This window comes from Festucalex cinctus, chromosome 11 (assembly GCF_051991245.1).
Source record: "Festucalex cinctus isolate MCC-2025b chromosome 11, RoL_Fcin_1.0, whole genome shotgun sequence".
Classification (NCBI taxonomy): domain Eukaryota; kingdom Metazoa; phylum Chordata; class Actinopteri; order Syngnathiformes; family Syngnathidae; genus Festucalex; species Festucalex cinctus.
The window spans coordinates 16,547,592-16,571,607 of NC_135421.1; the positions used below are offsets into that span (position 1 = coordinate 16,547,592).

Here is a 24,016-nt window from a genome sequence, read left to right on the forward strand (position 1 = left end):
CATTTGATCAGGCTTGTGTTTCCAAACTGTCTCTCTTTAGGTCCAATTATGCGGAAGCTTCCAAGGAAAGTTGATGTTTTGGAAGGTGAAAATGCTGCCTTTTGTGTTGAAGTGGAAAAAGAAGAGATGGACATACACTGGTACAAAGATGGTGTGGAACTGCGTGAAACGCATCAGACCATATTAAAATCCTTTGGTCGGACTCATATTCTAGTTTTCGTCAACACGATGCCCCAAGACTCAGGATTTGTGACTTTCTTTGTGGGGAGATCAAAGACTTCCTCTCAGCTCAGAGTGAAGGGTAGGGTTCAGTAAATGACAGTATAGGACATAAAAGTAACATTTACCACAACTTTATCATAATTGTTGCCATTAATCTGCTTTCAGCGGCCAAACATTGTCCTCCTAGTTGCCCAGTGGGAGTGCAAATCAACACAGAACGAGCAAACGCAGCACTTCTTTCATGGACTTCGGCCCAGGACTCACGCAAGAACCCTCCATCTGGTTATGTACTGGAGCGACAGGAAGTGGGCACGGGTTCACAAGAGTGGCTGCAATGTTTGACCACTGACTCAGCTACCTCGGTGGAGATCCTAGGGGATAGCGTACCTTGTGAGGCCGATTATCGATTCCGTATTTGTAGTGTCAACAAATACGGAAAGAGCAACAACGTGGAGTTCCCTAGAGCAGTGCACTTGGGTAAGATAAGTTCATCAATGTATTTGTGTAATGATAGATCACTTCTTATGTTACTTGTATTTATTTCACTCTCCAGTTCCTGTAGCCAGGATACAAACCCCCTTACAGGATGCCCTGGTTCCAGAAGGACAAGACGCAGTCTTTACCATTGAATTATCTGCATCTGTTATCGGTTCGTGGTTCTTAAATGGTACGCAGCTTCAGGATGATGAGCGTTTTGCCATGAGGCGCTCAAGAACACACCAGTCTCTTCGGATCCAAGGGGTTCGAGACACTGAGAATGGAGCTGAAATAACATTTATTGCATACGGCATACGGGATTCTGCCGCTCTGTATATTCAAGGTAAGTGTTGGAGCAACTCATACATTGCCTGGACTAAAATACACACAATTGAAATAACAGCTTTATCCGTTTTCTCAAATCAACAGCTCCTCTGGTCAAGTTTTCATTGCTGTCAGAAATGGATCGAAACAAATTTGTTGAAATTGGGAATCCCATCGTGCTGTATTGCGAGCTGTCCGACCCCGCGGCTCCGGTGCATTGGTACAAGAACGGGGTGGAATTACAGACAACAGATGGTCTTCACATCCAGTCAGAGGGTACCATGAGGAGGATTGTCATCCAGTCAGCAGAGTTCTCACATTCAGGAGTGTATTGCTGCGATGCCATTGACGATGTCATAAGGTTCAATGTGGAAGTCGAGGGTAAGTGAGTTCTTCTTACCACGGGATAGTTTTATAAAAAATAAATAAATAAATGCGTTTGTCTACTTGTTTTTAAGTATGGCTTAAAAGATGAACATAGTAAAATAAATGACCATATTCAAATATCTATAGCCCCGTCTGTGAGGTTTTCAGCAATTCCTGAAGCAGCGAGGAACAAAACCATCCACATGGGCTCCCAAATTCTTTTACGATGTGAGCTGTCAGACCACGATGCTCAGGTGCAGTGGTACAAAGATGGCTCAAAGCTCTTCCCTCAAAATGGAGTCAATATTCAAGTGGACGGACTGGTGAGGAAGTTGGTTATCCCTGCGGCTGAATTTTACCACTCAGGGTTGTACTGCTGCAAGACAAAGGGTGACTCCGTCACGTTCAATGTGAACATCAAAGGTGATTAAGCAAAATGGAAATGTTCTTTTATGCAAAGCAACTAACTCTATTGTTGCTTAACTCTGTTTATTTGACTCTATCAGAACATTTTGATTTACCTGTCAGCCATTATTAGCATAAACTAATTGACAATATCTTTTCACTTAGCTTAATTCTGACATTAAATATTAAACTATATCTGTAGCTCCACCAGTGAAGTTCTATCCCCTTCCTGAAGAAATGAGGACCAAGTCGATTGAAACAGGGAGTCCTATTGTACTGCAGTGTGCAGTTTCTGATCCTGAGGCCCATGTTTGCTGGTACAAGGATGGAACTCCGCTTATTTCGAGCTCAGATTTAGAGATCCAGTTGGACGGAACCACAAGGACTTTAGTTGTTCAGGCTGCAGAGCTGCACCACTCTGGTGTATACCGATGTACAACAAAGGACGACACCGTCGAGTTTCAAGTTGAGATAAAAGGTGACCTTTTTTGTCTTCTGCATAAAACATTTAACCTCACCTCTTTCCAAGATGCCACAAATAACCCTGCTTCAACTTGATGTAGTTTGTAAGATGTCTCTTTCAGAACTTCATCATTTCATTGTAACTGTGGTTCACTGCAAAATCAAAGTTGAAAAGTAATTTAAAGCAGTTACTTTTTGAAGGTATTCATTTAGCTTTCTGAATTTCCAATGCCAGCTAAACCAGCAAAGCCCTCCAATAACTTTGACGGTAAGAGAGCCAAGTCCTTTGAAATGGGAGAACCTTTAGTGCTGGAATGTGAAGTGGCAGACTCCAGGTTGCCTGCACAGTGGTATAAAGATGGTGTAAAGCTCTTTACGCACAAAGAGCAGGACATGCAGAGCAATGGCACTTTGAGGCAACTCATTGTCCCTTCTGCTGAACTTGCGCATGTGGGGCAATACAACTGTGAAATGTCAGCTGAGACCGTCCACTTCACTGTGGATATGAAAGGTGATTACACATTTTTGGAACCAACAGACCAACTAAGATTGCATTTGTCACTTATGTCAAATGGTGTTTTTGTTGTTTTATAGCGGTTTCTCGAAGTGTAGTCAAACTAATCTCTGCTAGCAAACACCACAAATGCTAGTTTATTGGGGGGGTTTCTCCTTGATTTCATGTATTTCAGTTTAGGGACAGTTGAACATTTTAACCCCCTTCTCTTAATCAGAGTATGGATATGCAAAGTTTTTCCACACTTATGATTTGAGTCATCACCTTCAGCTCCATCTGCGCCGTTGTCACCCTCGACGAAGTTTGTGGAGAAACAACCACTTGAAGCCCCCTGCTCCTTTGAACCACCACGTCAAATTTCAGACCCTGAGAATCATTGCCCAGGCCAGGCCGATGGGTCACTGCAGAAGGATGAAGCTACAGTATCAAATTCAGAACAAGATTTTGGAATGGAAGACATAAAAAAGACACTTGTCATTGAACCAAGTCATCCATCAAACTCTGGAGAGTACTATTGTGCAACAGCAGATGATGTTGCTCCATTAGTGGCAAAGACTCAAGGTGACTGTGTTTGTCTTAAGTGTGGGGGGTTTTTGCGCTTGTAATTTGTATCCAAAGCTAATATACGAGGTATTTCTTTTACTCAAAACACTTTTTCTAACACTCCATCCTCAATGACTGTCTATAGTGCCAGCTGTGACATGTGGTCCAGATGTTGCGAGGGCCAAGTCTGCTGAAGAGCGCTGCCCAATTGTGCAACAATTTGAAATTTCTGACCCCATTGCCAAAGCTTGTTGGTACAAAGATGGAACGCCAGTCTACCCAAAAATTGAAACTTTTTCTGAACCTGAGAGCAGCAGCCAAGCCTTTCCGCTTCCAGTCACCCCCGACGTAACTGGTGTTGCGATTTTAAACTGTGAAACATTCAGTGACGCACAGTTAAATGTGGAAATAAAAGGTGTTCTCCCGCCCCCATATAATTCAGATATTTAGTTTCACGTCGGGAGATATGACCGCGCTCATTGTTTTCTCTTTGGCTTTGTCCAAACAGCAGAGCAGTGTCACTATGGTGGTGAGATTGGTGAGGTTTCTGATGCATCTGCCCAAATCACTGTGGATGTCAAAGGTGATTTAATATATTTCAACATCAGTCATCCATTTTAACCCAGTCCATACATGTCACTAACAATGGTGGTGCTGTACTCTTGGCTCAATCATCTCAGGCACCTGCCCATTGTTTGCCTCTGAACGTTGCTTTTTGCCCTCGTCTTCTCTGGTGTATTCTTTTCTGTAGTTTGTGTTCTTGAAAAACTGTTTAGGTTACTTGAGTACCCGCTCAAACTAACAAGTGTTGTGTGTCGCCTCATTTTTCAGTTAACAGATGTCTTTGCTCTTCAAATACTGCTTTCAACTTTTTAAGCGCATTCCATGTGTTCTGTCAAACATCATCAGATCCTCCAAACCTTTGCCCCGTTGCAATGACAAGAAACTCTTATGAACGTGATGCAATGTGCATCTTTAAAAAAATGAGTAAGGTGTTTCATAGGGGGAACTAGAAGAGCTCAATTTCAGACCAAACCTGGTCGACCATCTTGTTTGTCTTTGCAATGGATTACGGCATAACTCCATCCTAACCCACAACAATGTCAATGAAATTATGTTGTGAGAAGAACCGTTGAGACCAACAACCATTGAAAACCTTTCTGCTTGTAGCTGCACTGCCAAGGTTTGCCTCTGAACAAGAGAAGATCGACTCGACAGATGCCGAGTGCATTCCCTCAAAGCGCAAGTCTGGCAGCTCCAGCGGCGAGAGGAGAGATTCTCTAACATACGAAGCACATTCCACGACCAAGACCACTCCTCAGTCAACTAATGAATACTTGACTGATGGGATTTTAACAAAAGACAAAAACGAGCATAACACTCAACATAAAATCCGAACCGTCAAATTTCAATCTAACTGCAACCCAATAAATCCTTCAATCATGAAATTTGACACATACTATCACACTAGACCTCTTACAGAATCCCAAGGTGAGAAATCATTCTTCCATATACAGAAGACAGAAGACCCTGAAGTTTCTAAACAGTTTATTACTTCCTTGCAGACAGCTGTCACATCCGAGGTTTATAATTCCCATCGGAGTACAAGTGTTGAATCCGAAGAGTCTAATCTCAAGAATGTAACTGTCCAGTTAGAGGAGCACTGTAACACAGTACCATCTGCTGTTCCGTCAGACCTAGGGAACCTCCAAAAGACTTCTGCTCCCCAGTCAAGGCACTTTACTAACCACATAGAAACTGCGTCGGTCCAATTAGACAGGTGCTGTGATTCTGTAAGAAGTCCCCACACAGAGAAACCTTTTAGAGCAATGCAGTCCACAAGTGTTCAGGCAGAGGAACGCCACAATTCCACAGAGATGTCAGACTTCCTGACAAATAATCTTCTTAATAGCATCCAGACTAAACTACTCATTTCAGACAACTACAGCAATTCCATACGGACTGACACTTACCAATCAGAGGAGATATCAACTCTCTCCTCGGCAAAGACTGAAATGCTTGATACCACACCTTGTTTATCAATGGAACTGGATGACTCTCAACATCCAGAAACTGCCCAGCCAACGGGGACTAAACTTCTCATTTCAGGCAACCAAAGTAAAACCATATGGAGTGATATTTACCAATCAGAGGAGTTATCGACATTCTCCTCGGCAAAGACTGATATGGTTGATACTCCACCTTGTTTATCAATGGAACTGCATGACTCTCAACATCCAAAAATTGTCCAGCCAACGGGGACTAAACTTCTCATTTCAGGCAACCAAAGTAAAACCTTATGGAGTGATATTTACCAATCAGAGGAGATATCCACTCCCTCCTCGGCAAAGACTGATATGCTTGATACCACGTCTTTTTTATCAATGGAACTGTATGACTCTCAACATTCAGAAATTGTCCAGCCAACATACACTAAACCTTTCATTTCAGACAGCCAAAGTAAAACCTTATGGAGTGGTATTTACCAATCAGAGGAGATATCGACTCCCTCCTTGGCAAAGACTGATATGTTTGATAACACATCTTGTTTATCAATGGAAATGTATAACCCTCAACATCCAGAAATTGTCCAGCCAACGTACACTAAACCTCTCATTTCAGACAACCAAAGTAAAACCTTATGGAGTGATATTTACCAATCAGAGGAGATATCGACTCCCTCCTTGGCAAAGACTGATATGCTTGATAACACATCTTGTTTATCAATGGAACTGTATGACTCTCAACATCCAGAAATTGTTCAGCCAACGTACACTAAACCTCTCATTTCAGACAACCAAAGTAAAACCTTACGGAGTGATATTTACCAATCAGAGGAGACATCGACTCCCTCCTCAGCAAAGACTGATATGCCTGATACTACACCTTGTTTATCAATGGAGCTGTTTGACTCTCAACATCCAGAAATTGTCCAAGCAAGGGACAATTCCCATTTCCAAATTCCATTTGTTGGCCCAAATGACGTCTGTCCAACAGAACAGGCCGTGACTACCGAACAATATCAGTCCATGCTGGAAACAACTGTCCAGACAGCTCATCACCACAATACGGAGGCTGGAAAGGACCAAGTGCACGCCATACTGAACTCTGGGCAAGGCTGGTCGACGCAGTTTTCAGGTTCTGCCTGTGTTGAGCAGACAACAAATGTCCAATCGGAGGAGAGCTATCCATCAAGGACATGTGGCACTCACACCAATGTCACTGCACATACGGTGGCTGTTGAAGGTGATGGTTAGCATTAGCAAAGAAAAAGAGTACAATCATATGTTTTTCCTGGAATCACTGGTATTTTGACATTGCATTTACTAAGTAATACTAAGATAGCATTTGGGCAATGTAAAATAAAACTGTAATTTGCTAATAAATCAAACATTCTTACACCTAATAACCCCTTTTAAAAGCTTATACATTTACTTTACATTCATACATTTATAGGTTTTTAAAATGTGTTGAAGGGCGGCACGGTAGTCGAGTGGTTAGCACGTCCGCTTCCCAGTTCTGAGGTCTCTGGTTCGAGTCCAGGCTCGGACCTTCCTGGGTGGAGTTTGCATGTTCTCCCCGTGCCCGCGTGGGTCTTCTCCGGGTACTCCGGTCTCCTCCCACATTCCAAAGACATGCATGGCAGGTTAATTGGGCGCTCCGAATTGTCCCTAGGTGTGCTTGTGTGTATGGTGGTTGTTCGTCTCTGTGTGCCCTGCGATTGGTTGGCAACCAGTCCAGGGTGTCCCCCGCCTACTGCCCAGAGCCAGCTGAGATAGGCGCCAGCAGCCCCCGCGACCCTTGTGAGGAATAAGTGGTCAAGAAAATGGATGGATGGATGGAAAATGTGTTGATTTGCGCCACTGTTTTGTGGAATCTATGATAGTAATGCAATTTTCTTTTGATGTACTTCAAAACGTTCCCAGCTCCACCTGTGACAATTTCAACACCGTGTCAGACTGAGAGGATCAAGTCTGTGGAAGTGGATGAACCCATAGCACTCCCTATATTGCTACCGTGTGAACTATCAACTACAAATGAGGCAGTCACTCAGCACGATGATGGAGTGAAACTACACAAAGAGGCTAGCCAAGACCTGATGGCAGATAGTTCCGTAAGAGAACCGGCTATGCGTTCTGCTGGGCTGCCTGAAGCGGGAGTTGACAGCTGTGAGACAACAGATGATGCAAAGCCATTTCAAGTGGATGTAAAAGGTGACAAGCAGTTTTTGTCAGTATAGAGTGTGTAAATGTAATTAACTGTACATTTGCAAGATACATTTAGATGATCTCTTACGGATGGAATTACTGTGACAAAGTGCTTTAGTGACTTTTTCTTGTCCTTCCTCTGCACTCTGAGACCTTTGCTCTCGTGCCTTTGTCTTCCCTACTGCTTTTAACTCCAATCCTTACCCTAAAACCCTATGACATTCTTGCACATCCCTTTAAGAGTATCTTGTGCAAAGGGCAGACCTCCAGTCACCACAAAGGAAACGAGGACCAAAACACAGTCCTCTTCTGTGTGGTGGACTGCCCTGAACCCAAGAAGCATATAATAAAGCTTGCTAGCCCACTTGAATTAGCATGCTAACTAACCAAAGTCTTTCATGGTATCCGCAACAACGCATTCGGAAATGTGTACTAATGTCTTGCGTTCGGGCAATCTAATGATACTCAAAGTGTTTTTGCCTTTGCCTCTTAGACATAAAATATGTGCTGGATGAATGGCAACAAAAAAAACAACTTACTGGCTTACTCTTTCAAACACTGGCCATGGACAGCTATATCTTCTTCAATACAATTGCTTGAATTAGTTTAAAGCTAAAACTGGATGGTGGTCACAAAATGAGATTATCTTGTCTCATAGCATAAAATCGTAGACCTCCATTCAGGTTTAGTTACTAATGTAGTTACTATGTTTTTGTTTCACATTCCTGACGTCAGGCTACATCATGGCTGGCACTTTGTTTTTCATACAACTGAGATGTTTTGTCAACTGAGCAGCAGCCTGAATATGGAAGCTTTTAAAAATGTGAAATGTTCAGTTGTTTTCAATTCATGATGCATATTGTGATACTCAGCTAAAACGTATTATTTTCATGATTGTAGCTTAGGGGATATTTGGCTCCTAAGTAGGTTTTCAAAACTAACTGCATTTTGCATTCCATCCTCTAGTTCCACTTCAGACATTTTCAGCTATGAAAGAGGCTGAGCAGAAACAGACGGTCAGGGCAGGCTGTCCCGTTACTCTCCAGTGTGAGTTGTCAGACCCCGACGGACAAGTCACAGGGTGCAAAGACGGAACAATGCTCCTACCACAAACTAGAATCGACATCCAGTCAAAGGATACTTTGAGAAGTCTAGTCATTCCGTCTACCGATGTGGCTCATTCTGGTGTATACCATTGCGAGTCGAAGGATGACAACATCCAGTTCACTGTGGATGTAAAAGGTGACACCTACAAGAGTCTGTTACTCGTTTTGCACTGCCAACTAACCGGAACGGCAGATGTTCATGTGTTCAACCAACTCACAAAACGTTTTTAATCCAATAAATTTGGTGAGACTTAACTGTATATTTGATTTTCAGCGAAATCCTAATTTTTAATTTTGAAAATCTGGTCACCCTACATTAGCCTATTAGCAAATAATATTGAAAGTATTCATACTTGGTGTAGTATGGGAAATGTTTTCAGCATTCATTTAATACTTAATAATAGCTTTTGTCATTGACATTTTCCAAGTTATGATTATGTATGCGATTCTTAATCTCGACGTTTTGACACATCTACTCTGGCAGTGTACTCTTTTTAGACAACATCAGATTGAAATCAGGTTATAAGGCATCTTTTCTTATGCTAACTTATGCTGACTCTTTGATAGCTCTTCCTGCAAAGTTCTCTGAGCTTCAAGAGGCAGACAGGAACAAGACCGTCCAAGAGGGCTGCGCCATTGTCCTCAGTTGTGAGCTCTCTCAAGATTCTGCGGCTGACTGGTACAAGGACGGGCTCAAGCTACACCAACAAAATAACTTGGAGATTCAAACGGAAGATCGAAGAAGAACACTTTTCATCCCCTTGGCTGAAACCACACACAGTGGCACGTACAAATGTGCAACAGCCGACGACACAATCACATTCAAAGTGGATGTAAAAGGTGATCGATTTATTCTCGTCATCTTCTTTTTGTTGTTTGCTATGCGTATATTTATTTACTTGTTTTTTGTTTGTTTTTTTAATTTTTCACGTTTCAATTATTTTGTTTGTCCCGAAGACTCAGTGTACTCAAAACCTATACTCTTCTTTACTCTTAGGCCGACTGCCACATATTATGCCAGTCCCACAATCTGAAAAACACAGAACGATTGCAGCTGGTTCTCCGATTATTCTCCAGTGCGAGGTATCGGATCCGGTTGCTCAGGTTTCCTGGTTTAAAGATGAGGCCGACCTCTTTTGCAAAACTGGCCTCGATATGAAGAGAAATGGCAGCCTCCGAAAATTAATCATTCACTCTGCTAAAACATCAGACTCGGGCCTCTATGGCTGTAAACTCGCTGAAGATGTTGTCACATTCCATGTGGACGTACAAGGTGGGATTTCCTTGTGTTTGATCTTGAGGAGCATAATGAGGTCAACAGTGTAGAATTAATTTACACCAAATTGTCTTTTTTTTCTTTTTAATCTCCAAATCTTTTCTACTTACCAGCTGCTCCTGTAAAGTTTGCAGCAATTCCAGACAGGGAAAGGAACAAATTGGTAGAGGCAAGCCGCCCAGTAAAGATGCAGTGTGACGTCTCAGAGCCAACTGCCCAAGTCCAGTGGCACAAGGACGGCGGGCAGCTGCTTCCGAAAAGTGATTTTGAAATCCAATCTGAAGAGACATTGAGAGCGTTGGTTATTAAATCTGCACAAGTCAGACACTCTGGGCTGTACAGCTGTGATTCTTCAGATGACCACATAGAATTCAAGGTGGATGTTGCAGGTGATTTACATGTTTTCAAAATCATGAACATTTTGGGTTTCTGTGCAACTAAAACAATTTAGACCACGAGACTGTTTGTAATACTGCCAGACTGTACGCGACAGTAGGTTAAAGATGCTTAATCCCGAGGAGTGAAATACCTGCAGTGTCCTTCAATTTTTCTCTCACATCTGTTGTTTGGTTTAGTCTGGGCTAACCAGCGTCATCAACCCTGGTTTCAACACAAAATCTCTGATAAATGGACTGCATGCCACCCAAAGCCATAAGTGTATTCAATCACCATTCACCATCCTTTAGCTGTGCAGGTAAAAGTTGCAAAAATGGATTCATTTATTCCTGAAGCTGTGCAATTCTTGTAGCTGTTCCAGAAGTTAAAGGCAGACAAGCGGTTGAAGCAGGAGATACTGGAAAAAAGCACTCCAAGGGCTTAGACTCCACTGGCAGCCCTGGCTTGAATGAGGATGGAATCAAACACTTTCCGAAATCAGCTACAAAGATCGATTCGGAAGGCTTCACTCGGACACCTGATCTTGATTCAGCAGGGTCTTCAGTCTCTGGGGAGTACAGTTGTAAAAGTGACCATGAGTCAGAGCCCAACGATTGCTATGTGGAGGTGAAAGGTGATATGCATCGATTTTTCTTGTCAAGATGTGGTTGCAGAGTTCTGCCCTCTGCCACAACCTCTCATAACCCGCAAGAGTAGTATCATCTGTCAAAATGCTCTAATTCCATTTCATCACACTTCACAAATTAGATAAAGTGCTTCACATTCCATTGCTAGATTGCTTCAAAATGTAATTAACATCCATTTCTAACAATTATGTGGAGTGGTAATAAATTTTTTTAAAAAGTGTGAAAAAAAAAAGCTCTCCGCATGTCTGAACTACCATGCGGCTGCTGTGAACACGAATTTTAAGAGCAAGTCAAACGGGCCGTCAATTGTAAATATCCTTTATGTGCCTTCAGCCCCACCAGTAACATTTGCCAAAGTCCCAGAGGAAGAGCTTTTCAAGAGTGCGGTGGAGAATTCAGAGCTCGGCCTGTCGTGCGAAGTGTCGCGGGACGACGCTGTTGTCCATTGGTATAAGGACGGAGCTGAAATGCAGCCGAGCAGCAACATTACAATACGAGCTGAAGCCACAAAGAGACACCTTGTAATCCAGTCAGCCCAGCTGTCCGACTCAGGCATGTACACATGCCGTGCTGGAGACAACGCTGTGATGTTCAAGGTCAACATTCGAGGTAAGAAAAATGTCCTAGTTTGCATGTATACGGCCTAAAAATAAGACAATAACATTTCTGACCGTTCTTTCCAAGAACCGCCGGTGATGATCGTATACCCAAAAGAAGATGTCCGCCTGGAGCGTCACGTACCCGAGGAAATTATTCTCAGCTGTGAACTGTCCCGTCCAAATGGAGTGGTGAGCTGGTACAAAGACGGCCAAAAGCTCCAGGAGAGCGAGAATATCAAATTGAAGGTCGAAGGCCCTTATCGACGACTGAAGATTCTGACGACCAGAGTCGAGGATTCTGGAGAATACATTTGCGATACAGCCGATGATTCGATATTCTTTAACCTCAGCATTACAGGTAAAATAAATAACCTTGCATGTTGCGCAGGTGTTTGGTTGGCTTGTAAAACATTTACTGCAATGCAATGATCAATCAAAGTCAATACGACAAATGCTTATAAACGTGCTGGGCCTCCTTATTGAATCAAACTCTTACCATTTCCTAATATTGCTACACATTCAAGATAATTTTTCTGGTGTGCTTTTCCAAAGCTTATTTGTACAAGATCAAATCTTAAATAGCGCCAATCAATGGGTAGTCCCCCAGTCAAATCAAAAGCTGAACTAACCCTCAACCCCCGTTAGACAGAACCAAAGAAGTGGCTGTAGTTTCTGTAGTTTGACCGAACCATTTGATTGTGTCAATATTCAGAACCTCCAGTGCGGATTGTATCTCCGAGTCAGTCCCAAATGGAACTGTGCCAGCAAGTGTCAGAGAGGATGGTACTGAGCTGTGAGATCTCACGGCCAAACGCGGTAGTCCGTTGGTACCGAGACGGACTAGAGGTAGAGGAGAGTGACAACCTCATACTGGAGGTAGACGGTGTGTACAGACGGCTGATTATACCTGAAACCACGGTCAAAGATTCCGCCGAATACGTCTGTGACACAACCGATGACTCCATGACGTTCTTTGTAAACATAGCCGGTAAGGAAAGACAGAACTTTACAGGACGAAACGTAAAAATTAAACTATGTCTCACCGCATTTCATACGTTCACAGAGCCTCCCGTCCGTTTTGTCCGTCCACGAAAAATAGTCAACAGACTTGAAAAAGTGGTCGGTGACGCCTTGGTCCTGGACTGCGAGGTGTCTCGGCCGAACGCTGTGGTTCTCTGGAAGAGGAACGGAGAAGAAGTGGAAGACTCCACAAACGTCACCGTCGTCGAAGACGGTGTACTGCGTCAATTAACAGTTCACTCGCTGACTTTCGAAGATGGGGGTATATATGTCTGCGACGCAAAAGACGACGTGATGGATTTTCACGTTAAAGTGAAAGGTAGTCATGCAGTTAAGTTTGTCATAAAGTTATTAAGTGGGTCGTTTTAATGTCTCTTCTCGTTTCTTTTCAGAGTTGCCTGTACAAATTATTGGCAAAACCGATGCTAAAACGGAAAAGCAATTCCTGGTGTCTGATGACATAATTCTAGTGTGTGAACTGTCCAGACCAAACGCATCTGTCAGTTGGTACAAAAACGGTCAACCGATTGATGAGACCGAGCGATACTGTAGCGAAGAGCAGGGTGTTTTCCGATCGTTGGTCGTCCTGAACGCTTCACTGGAGGATTCGGGAGAGTACACTTGTGATGCGGTGGATGATAGGATGGTCTTCCATATCACAGTCGCAGGTAATTCCGTTATTACGTTATCTGAGCAGGAAGACATTCACCGCTCTGGTCTTTTCATTTAGAGCCTCCAGTCAAGATCGTCGGAAATTTTGGTCACCCGGAGCATCACATACTACTGGCAGGGGAAGAACTTATTTTAGAGTGTGAGGTCTCTCGGCCAAATGCCACCGTTCAGTGGCTCTGGAATGGCGAGATCCTGAAACCGGACACCCGCGTTAAGATTTACAGCCATGACGTCATCAGGAAGCTTGTTCTCTCAAGACTCCAGCCGTCGGACTCTGGAAAATATGTTTGTGATGCCGCAGATGACAAGATGATTACAATCGTTGAAGTGCAGGGTAAGATGAGAGGAGGAATATTTTCACATATAATCTGAAGAACTTGAATTGGATAAAAATTCTCATTGTTTTTTTTTCCCTCCCCATGCAGAGACACCAGTCAAGTTTGTGAACAAAAAAGCAACTAATAAAATGTTAGCCTATGAAAACGAGAGCGTAACACTGTGTGCTGTCGTGAGCCGAGACAAAGCTAATGTGCGCTGGCTGAAAGATGGCCAACTACTGAACAAGGACAACATTCACATCTCCAGCGAGGGAAATACCCACAAGCTCACCATTAATCCCCTGCAGCTGTCAGATTCTGGAGACTATGTCTGCGATGCAAACACAGATGATATGTATTTCAGTCTTTTTGTCAAAGGTAAGAATTTGACACCCGCTAATCTAAAGGAGCTCCCCGTTTGCATCATAAATATCTCCTTGATGATAAACTGTCACCAAGCTAATTTCTCTGAAATGATATTCTACACATATCCTCGTCAGAAATGAAAGTGAAATTCATCCGACCGCTGGAGAACGCGGCGTCTCTGAAGGGCAGCAGCCTCACGTTACGATGTGAGATCAATAAGCCAAAAGGAGACGTCCAGTGGCTGAGAGACGGCCGAGAGATCTCGCCAAGTCGTCGTTACAGAATAAGGGCGCAAGGTCGCGAGCGAAGCTTTACGATCTTTGAAATGCTGGAAGAAGATGCGGGCGAATATGCCTGTGAAAGCACAGATGACAGAACCTCAGCCACCGTCACTGTCAACAGTAAGTACATGGGGAAAAAAATCATTCAACTTTTTTGAAAAATATGTCTGAATGCTGTCCGAAAATGACTCGCCACTTTCTTTTACTTGCAGCCCCCCGTGTTGTGGAGTTCATAGCGGAACTCCGCAACATCGCGGTTTGCGAAAAGGAAGACGCGGTATTTAAGTGTGTGGTTTCACCAGCAGACGCTCAGCTGGTGTGGCGCCTGAATGGCAAGCAGGTAGCCTTGAATGAGCGCAACGTGGCTTCCAGCAATGGACTCTGCCACATGCTGTGTATCCGCAACTGCGTGCTTTCTGACAGCGGCATCGTGACAGCTGATGCGGAGGGATTGCTATCAAAGGCTGAACTCCAGGTTCAAGGTGAGTGTCATGGCCCTCAATAAATGAAGCGTTTAAAAAAATGTATTCCTTTTGCGTTGTTATATACCAAAAAAAAAAATGGCTGGCATTCAGACTACAAGCATATCTGATTCCAATCAGATTCCTCCTCAAATTCAATTTTTAGGGCTGATTTTCCACACTGTTTTTACCTCAAATTCGATTTTTAGGGCTGATTGTCTACATGTTTTTTAGCAAGTGTCCACATACTGTAGGGTCTAACCCTGTTTAAATTAGGCCACATTATTGACCCAAATGAAAGGTTGCTGTAGCAAAGGCCCTCTTGAAATTCTTGGAATTGCCAAACATGGCATTGCAATAGACCCTTCCAGCTGACGTCACTGCTTAGCTCCCGCAGCGCCTGCCGGGGGTCAAACATCCCATAACAAATGAATGGAGAGAGCTTGATTTTCGGCGAGCGTTTTCGTTCAAAGGCGGGATCACAAAAAATTTCACGAGTAGGACACTACATTACTGCGAATCATTGAAACCAGTCGTTTGGAGCCGCTAGTTACAAAAAAAAAAAATGGAGTTTGTTGGGGAGCAAAATAGAAGTGGAAGCCCAAGGTATGTTGTTTTTGGTTGAAACTGTATGTTGATCACTACTTTCATGGTGTAAATTGTCATTCATTAAATCATTTGTGTCTGTTTGTGTTGTCTTGGTGCATATCGAAGTCTTCGAGCTGTCTCAGCTTGCTAGCTGCTAACAAACAGACCGCACGTCGTTTACTACACATTCCTCAGCAGAAATCAAGCCCGAGTTAAAGTGTTAATTGTCATAATCGTGTTAAATTGTTAACTTTTTGTTCAAAATGACTTGAATATTTGTGTAAAAAAAAAAAAAAGTATGATTGTTTCACTAAAGATAATGTGGCTCATTCATCACGTCTGCCTCGATTTTACAATCAGACGCTAATGTTATGAGCAGCTGTATATGAAAAAGAGAAAAACTACATGATATAAAATGATCTGAGCATATTCTCGTACTTTTTGTGGGTGCGAAGCAGTTGCGTTGTAGTTTTGCTCGCAGTCGCGCTAGCTATCGTGCTTGTCTTTCACTCCTCATTGTCTTCCGTCTGGTTTAGAATTGCTGCCGGCAACCGAAAGAATGATCTCATCTCTGATTGAGCTATTAGGGCATCCGTCGTTGGCCGCGCACAAGTTCACCATAGCGTTGGTAGCTGATTTATCAACTGTTTGACCTATTTTCTAGCTCACACTGATTGTTTTCTAATTCACTCTTCACTTCAACGTGACGTCACACTGGAAGGGTCTATACTCAGAAACTCACCAAGTTGTGTAATTTGTGGGGGGAAACAAGCAACGAGAACTTTAGTAAACGCGTGTAGTATGGTGCAGAATGTCGTTTGTCGCTACACGTTTAATTTTTGTAGGTTTTTATTTGTGTTTCTGTAAAACACAAAATATTTGTTTAATGCACAGCATTCACATACACGGCTGTCTCCACATTGCGTGTAGCTATACTTCGCTTTAGAATCAACTCAGACACAATCGTCGTTATCAAGTACCCAAAAATGAAATAATAGCAACATTCAGTAGCAACACCATATGTTGCGCTGTCTCGCCATTACTTTGTTATCCATTTTAACTACTCAGTCACGTTCGGGATCATTAACATCATTCTCAACAATATTCACTTCAATATGAATCACAAAACCATCAATTGACATAAGCATCCATCAACATATGATATTCTAGCAACATTCTCTTACCTGTAAAACAAAATATGATTAACTTCATGCGCTGGCTTCACACTGCGTGTGGCTCTTCTTCGCTTTAGAATGTTAAGCTCCCCCCAGGCCATGAACACAAAATAGCGAACGCTGCCCTCCGCTGGTCGGCGTTAGTAATTACAACTTCTAGAAAACCACATTTTTCTCCTGTTTTCCTCAACTATTAAGCAATAACACAAGATGACCGCCCGAACATGGGCTGCACTATAAATGAACATAGAAAACCTGTGGGAATAATATAATTCTAAATACAATACTTTTGAATATAACTGTATACCACGTGTCACAACCACAATAAAGTAAGCTAAATGCTAAAACCTTATTTATTCTTTTTTATTTAATTTTTAAGCATTTGGCCTACATTTTACCAATATGTTTGAAAATTAGGTAAGCACTGTTTATTCGCTATTTTTTTATGATTTATTATTATGTCTATAGTGCATGATTTCTGTTCAGTATTTTTACCCATCATTATAGGAAATAATGCTATGTTTGTAGCATTTAGCCTAAGTACATTTCAGCGTATTTGAAAATATTTTTGAATGGATTTGTCAGTCAAAAATGTTTACTGTAAAATGGCAGTTCCACGCTTCCATAGGAGTCAAAGTCGTAAGTCACCAAACAAACGCGTACAGTACTCAAGTAGAGTACAGATAACTTAAAATAAATAAATAAATAAATATAAAAAAAAATCCTGTACAATAACAAATAGGGGTGTGAATTGCCGAGTACCTGACGATTCGATTTGTATCACGATTCACAGGTCACGATTCGATTCGATACCGATTAATCCCGATACGAATTTATAAGTCGATTGTTGCGATTTTTTTTCATTCAAATTTAGAAAATACTAATCAGTAAGCTTGTAGAGTGTAAGATTTATATGAAAATGTATTATTTATTTATCTGAAATTTCAGTCTTATAGAGGTTGTAATCTGTTTCATGTTTGAACAGCATTAAAATAAAATATTAAGGCTTAATGTTCCGTTCATATAACATTCTTCCATGCTCAAGGTGTGAATCCTAAAAAAAAATAAAAAATAAATAAAAAATAAAAAAAATATTTAAAAAATCGATTCTGCCGATTATTGAATCGATTCGAGAATCGCGCGATGTAGTATCGCGATATATCGCCGAATCGATTTTTTTTTTTAAACACCCCTAATAACAAAGTATTTTCACTTTAACTTCCACGCACTGTAAATCAGATCACTGTCAATGGAGTCATGCATTTTATTTTATTTTTGGTCTTTTTTTTCTTTTTTCTTTTTTTTTTTTTTTTCAGAACAGCAGGTGACGTTCACCAAGAAGATGTCGCCGGTTGCAGCTGAGGAATACGGCGACGCCACCCTGGAAGTGGAGGTGAGCCAGGATTCCAGGGAGGTGCAATGGATGAGGCAAGGGGTGCTGATCCACCCGGGGGCCAAATACACCCTGAAGCACAAGGGCCGCGAGCACAGCCTGACCATCCACAAACTGGCTGCGTCCGACCGGGGGTCCTACAGCTGCGAGACCCTTCACGACTGCACGCAAGCCCAGCTCACGGTGGAACGTGAGTGCGCGCGAAGCAATGACTGAGGAGAAGTAATTTGAGTGAGTGAGGGGCCAGCGGGGTGCTTGCGCAGGGGCCTGATTGCACCTGACAGCTGACTGCCACCCTGAATGAGTCAACATTGAGAGCACGGTTACAAGCGGAAAAGGACTCACAATTCTGCTGTGCTTAAAGTTTGGGACGTTTGGGTTTGAGTTCACCTACAACCACATTTTTTCCGGGAGCTGATATTAATTGACAAAGATTATATATATATATATATATATATATATATATATATATATATATATATATATATATATATATATATATATATATAATTGTATTATATTATTATATATTTGTTTTATTTTTGTTTTAATCTATTTTTATTTTTGTTTTATTTTTGTTTTAATCTATTTATTTATTTATATATTTTTATTATTTGTTTATGAGTTTTCATTTTTTTGTAAAAACATCTCTTTCATTTTGTTCACAAAAATGTTATTTTTTATTTTTATTTTGGATGGATGGATATATATATATATATATATATATATATATATATATATATATATATATATATATATATATATATATATATATATATATATAAATATATATATATATATAATATATATATATATATATATATATATAATATATATATATATATATATATATATATTATTCTTATTATTCTTATTATTATTATTATTATTATTTAAGACTAATCAACTACAATTTCACCTGATGGCATTGAAATTCCAAGAATTAAAGCTCGGATAAAAAGTTATGGAACAACCTTATCAAAGAAACAAGAGACAAGGATAATCCTTTTTTTTTTTTTTTTTTTTTGAAAGAGATTGGTATAAATAAATGTGCAATTAAGAGCGACTGCCAGCTACTGTAGGTGAAAAGCCATTTAGAAGATAATGGTAAATTCATTTAATTAGTGATGCTAGAAACCAAATTAAAACGAAAAATGTAAAAAGAAAACAAGATCAGATTTATTTTTCTCTTGACTCCTTTTCATTTACATTTTGTATTTTCACATAAATGTAAGCAGGTTTTTTTTCATGAAATGTCACATTTTGACAAAAACAGGCTGATTTTTTTTTTCTTTTAACAAATTTAAGTAAGCAAGTAAGGAGAAAGTTCTGATCCTCTGTCTTTGTACTTGTATTTGTATTTAGTTGCTTGAACTTCCATTCAACCACTGGCTGTGTTGGGGGAAAACAAAAAAACAAAAAAAAACAAAAATCTGCTGACGGTTTCGCCGATGACGACGATCAGGGCCCACACACATGCCCCGTAAACGCCGATTATTCCTATGAAGGTCTGCCCGTAGAGTGACTTAAGTTCTTTTCTTTCATCACTCGGGAAGGGGAAAGTCAGGACCTCAGGCCGCTGGCACCGCCAATGAATTTGGATCTCCCCCTCGTTGCTTCTAAATTTACACCCTGGCCTTCAACAACCAAGGTTGTTGTTGTCATCGGGTCTCCAAAATAAACACTCCTTTTTTTTTTCACAATGTTAGAATCCGTGAGAAATGTTGGCAGATTCAAAGTCGGCTTTTGTGTAAAGCCCTCGGACTCAGATGCACCAAAATACCAACATGATTATCATAAAAGACTGCTGCATGAAAAACAGAACCCGGGACAGCAATATGGACGCTGCACGTGGTTGCAGTCAACATTTAAACTTAGTTAAACACGGTATTATGATTAATATTGCTTACATTGGAATAAGAATTAAGCAGATTAATCCATTTGTGTCGAGCCATCTCAGGGTGCCGCCGTTTTAACATTATGTCGTCCTTTGCTGTCGACTCAGATTGACGTCAAAGTGCTCTCAACCTGTTTTTTTTTGTTTTGTTTTGTTTTTTTGTTTTCTTTTTTTAGTCACGTGATGGTTGCAATGCGAGCCCGAGGGCACTTGGATGAGAAATATACCTTTGGCCGCAATCAAGGTTATTTTAATTCACTAAAACTAACGAAAAAACTAAAATTCAAAAAACAATTTCGTCAACGAAATAAAATAAAAACAAAAATGCTTTTTGAAAAATGAAAACTAACTGAAACTACATTTGATGTTGACAAAACTAACTAAAATTAACTATAATTATAGCAAAAATGTCCTTTGTTTTAGTCTTTGGTAATTAATTTAATGCATGATCCTTTGCGGATGATTGTGGGAATGCTGAAGCATTCTCAATTTACTCAATTTACTTCATAAGCATCCCACATGCATTCAAATCTTAGCATTCACCTATTAGCATTAAACTTTCAGCATTCCCACACAATTTCTACAGAAATTGCACTTAGTCTCGTTTTCAATGTGATTTTAAGTAGATTTATTTTGATATTAACTGGAAAAGGGACGATTGAAAATGTGTCACACAGAAGAGACGTCATCTAGCAGCAGCAGCCAATAGAAAAGCACTTTCTGATAACATTTCTCCCAGTGTTTTTTTTAAATATTGCGCACAAGTAATATACATTAAAAAAAAAAACTAAAACTAAAACTAATACTGAAACTAACTAAAACTAAACTAAAAGTAAGCATTTATTAAATAAATAAAACTAATAAGAACCACCCTGATAACTATTTACAACTAACAAAAAAAAACAACTCAAAATGAAATAAAAACTAACTAAAAAAAAAAAACATAAATAAATAAATCCAAAACTATAATGTGTGGGATCCCGGATAGAACAATTTTAAACTAAAGAGGCAAACTTTACAAATTAAAGCAGCCACCAGATGTCACTGTACTTTGCTCATTCTCGACATTCGTATTCCCGATTAGGCTAGCCAAGGCTGTCTCCACGGCAATGAGACGATATGTTTTAGTGTGCAAGTTATGCTTGTAAAAAAAAAAAAAAAACATTTTCAAATATCCAGGCATTGTTGAGGCCCCAATTTTGCAGAATAATGCGAAATGGAATGCCACATCAAATATCTCTCTGAGCGAATTGGATTTGTCCTTTTGCAGCTCGAAAAGTGACAATCAAGAAGGGCCTGAGCGACCTGACAACCATGGAGAGAGACACCGTCACCCTGGAGGTGGAACTGTCCCATCCCAACGTGGCCGGCACGTGGTGGCGAAACGGAAGCCGGCTCAAGCTGACCAGTCACTTCCGTATCAGCGCCAAGGGGCACGTCCACAGCTTGACCGTTTGCAACCTGTCGGTGGAAGACACGGCCACCTTCATGTTCTGCGCCGACAAGCTGAAAACGTCCGCCAGGCTCGTCGTCAAGGGTAGGACGTTTGAAGCCTCTTTAGCCGGGATTTACACCACTTGCCGTCGAGGCCATTTTAGTGCAGCAGGGCGGTCAAAGTCGTTCTTGTGTCACTGGCGCCCTCTTGTGGGCGTTGTACTATCAGGATGTAAATTAGGGGTGTGCCCCAGCCCAAAAAAAATCGACTCTCATAAGAATCACGATTCTCATTTAGTACGATTCAGAATCGATTTTAAATGTCCCAATATCGATTTTACTTAAATTATGTTATACTGTCTTGCCGTTGTTTAACTGGGAACGCTGTTCATGTTGTACCCAATTTGGCCACTTAGGGGCAGTGTGGTTCCGTGCCTTCTGATATGCCGTAAAGTTGTAGCCACATTAGAGAGCAGAAGGAAAAAGTCACGATCAAGTTATGCCAATAAAAGTTGCTTTTTTTTTTAAAAAGTAGAAAGAGCATATGCTGAGTAATGTTAAGACGCTTCTCTGTATACATTCCTGAAGTGTTTTTGTATGAATAGCCGATCTTTTGAGCGATAAAAGTGCTGCGAGTAGCGCGCTAATTAGCATTAGCGGGTCAGACTGGAGTAGATCATGGCAATTCTTTGCTCATCTATAAATTGAAGCAGAAATCATTGTCCATCAAATCATTTTGGATGGAAAATCGATTCATGAGACATTCAAAGGTCCCTGATGTAAATGGTATGTTTATGTTTATTTCTGTTTATGTTTAGGCCTATTATTTGTGTGTTGCAATCGAAATGTTTACATTTGTTTTGCTAACTCAATTTAGGTGGTATGATGACTTGAAATGAGTCATGTTAAGAGTACTATGGGGTTCTTGGAAAAATGTCTTCTCTGTATACAAGTGGCTGGACCCAAAAAATGTCAAGACCCCAGACTGGCAGCTAAAGTGGTCCACTCAGCGTATATCGAATGACAGACGACCGACAGGGAGGCTGGATAAGAGAATGGATTGGCACTTTTGGACCGGCGAGCGCCACCTTTTTGTCCCGGCCTCACGTTCCAAACACAAAATAGCCTCCCAGTGAAAAGCGGCGGCTTTTCTGTCAGCTGCCAGTTGAACCTCATGCTGTCAAAAAAAAAAAAAAAATCCAGTCACTGCCAAGTCACTCGGTTGTCATCCCGTTGAGCTCGCCATTGAGACTTTCATCCGCCTGATGACAACCGGATCGCGATGTCATCACGCTAAATTATGCACAACTTCACGCAATGGATACTTTCAGTTTTGGTCATAACATTTGGATATTTTCTGCATAGTTGTGCATTTATTATTTATTTTTTTGTGAATAACTTAATTCTAACTTCACATTAGTGCCTTTATCCCCTGGGCGTTATCTTATTTTGAAATGACTTGGTCAGAACCATCAAAAGGCCCAAAACGGGTCACAATAATGCCTAACGGTTAAACCAGAACCTGGGTTGCTTGATTATGAAGAAAATATGGATCATGATTCATTTGGTAATAACTGAAATGTAATTAATTAAAATGTGAATATTAATTAATAAATAAATAAATTAATTAATTAATTAAAAACAAATGATTGTCCAATTGTTTTTCAATTATATTTTAATTACTTTAATAATAATGTAAAAATAACAAGAAAAAAAATTATTAATTCTTTTACACTTTTTTTTAAAATAACTAATTTAATACATCTTGTTTGGTCCAAAATGAACTTAATAATAATTATTAATTATAGTGTTCAAAGAAATTTGTCTTATATTTGTTTTTTACGTTTAAACATTTTCTTGTTTTGTACCAAAAACAAATGATTGTACAATTGTTTTTTAATTAATTTAATAATAATAATATAAAAATAACAATTAATTAATTAATTAATTAATTGTATGCTTTTATTATTATTATTAAATTAATAACTATAAATAAATATGATAAAATAACAATTAATTTATTAATTTATTTATTTATTCATTGTTATTTTTATGTTATTATTGAATTAATTAAAAAACAATCATTTGTTTTTGGTACAAAACAAGAAGATGTTTAAACATGTAAAAAATCTATATATATTAAGACAAATAAAGTTCTTCGAAACACTAAAATTATACAAGTTCATTTTCATTTTCAAATTTTTTTTATTCAATTAAATGATTAAAATGTAGTTGAAAAATAATTGAACAATCATTTGTTTTTGGTACAAAACATGAAAATGTTTAAACTTGTAAAAAAAAAAATATTAAGACAAATACATTTCTTTGAAACACTATAATTATGCAAGTTCATTTTGGACCAAACAAGATTTATTAAATTAGTCCGCATTAGTAGCACCCAAAATGGCTGCTTTAAACCAAAATGGCCGACTTTCTGTTCGATTTCGGTCCTGGATCCTTGAGATGTTTTCGTATGTTGTGTTATGATTGACATGTCAGTGGAATTTGATGTTGGTCCATAACTTGCCCTTACTGTCTCTCTCCAGAACCTCCCGTGACAATTTTCCGCAAATTAGAAGACCAGAAGATCCCTGAGGGATCGGTCGTCTCCATTGAATGTGAATTGTCGAGGCACAATGTGGACGTCAAGTGGATGAAGGCGAGTATTATACTCTCCGATGTTATGAATGACGAGTCAGTAAATCGTCAATATAAGACGTTTTGCAAAATACTTCTATTTTGACACGTCCCAAAAACCACCTCATGAGGGCGCAAAAACGTTTTTGCGATATTTGAGAGTTTTTGTTTTGTTTTGTTTTTTCGCAGATCCAGTGTTTTCAATACTAGCTTGCTTTTGCCTTGTGCGCAAAACTGAGGGTAATGGAAGC

General features: G+C 40.2%; 2 protein-coding genes across 3 annotated transcripts in view; both read left to right on the forward strand.

Annotated features, from left to right (window-relative positions):
• obsl1b (obscurin like cytoskeletal adaptor 1b) overlaps positions 1-24,016 on the forward strand; it is a 43,404-nt gene that overhangs the window by 5,730 nt on the left and 13,658 nt on the right. Inside the window, exons 4-26 of one of the 2 annotated variants that reach the window (XM_077537534.1) lie at positions 41-301; positions 388-699; positions 776-1,042; positions 1,129-1,404; positions 1,537-1,812; positions 1,997-2,272; positions 7,240-7,527; positions 8,488-8,763; positions 9,195-9,467; positions 9,625-9,900; positions 10,017-10,292; positions 11,259-11,534; positions 11,610-11,882; positions 12,237-12,512; positions 12,588-12,863; positions 12,937-13,212; positions 13,275-13,550; positions 13,642-13,911; positions 14,034-14,300; positions 14,393-14,662; positions 17,721-17,987; positions 20,965-21,231; positions 23,675-23,787. In XM_077537534.1, coding sequence (XP_077393660.1) covers positions 41-301; positions 388-699; positions 776-1,042; positions 1,129-1,404; positions 1,537-1,812; positions 1,997-2,272; positions 7,240-7,527; positions 8,488-8,763; positions 9,195-9,467; positions 9,625-9,900; positions 10,017-10,292; positions 11,259-11,534; positions 11,610-11,882; positions 12,237-12,512; positions 12,588-12,863; positions 12,937-13,212; positions 13,275-13,550; positions 13,642-13,911; positions 14,034-14,300; positions 14,393-14,662; positions 17,721-17,987; positions 20,965-21,231; positions 23,675-23,787 — 6,164 coding nt within the window. Of the gene's footprint in view, positions 1-40; positions 302-387; positions 700-775; positions 1,043-1,128; positions 1,405-1,536; positions 1,813-1,996; positions 2,273-7,239; positions 7,528-8,487; positions 8,764-9,194; positions 9,468-9,624; positions 9,901-10,016; positions 10,293-11,258; positions 11,535-11,609; positions 11,883-12,236; positions 12,513-12,587; positions 12,864-12,936; positions 13,213-13,274; positions 13,551-13,641; positions 13,912-14,033; positions 14,301-14,392; positions 14,663-17,720; positions 17,988-20,964; positions 21,232-23,674; positions 23,788-24,016 lie in introns of those variants that run through there. The other variant, XM_077537535.1, reaches the window with a different exon arrangement.
• On the forward strand, positions 2,462-6,570 carry LOC144030918 (obscurin-like protein 1). Its single transcript, XM_077537583.1, has 6 exons — positions 2,462-2,767; positions 3,041-3,331; positions 3,459-3,728; positions 3,822-3,896; positions 4,484-4,576; positions 6,311-6,570. The coding sequence occupies exons 1-6, from the start codon at positions 2,485-2,487 to the stop codon at positions 6,568-6,570; spliced, it is 1,272 nt and encodes a 423-aa protein (XP_077393709.1). The 5' UTR covers positions 2,462-2,484.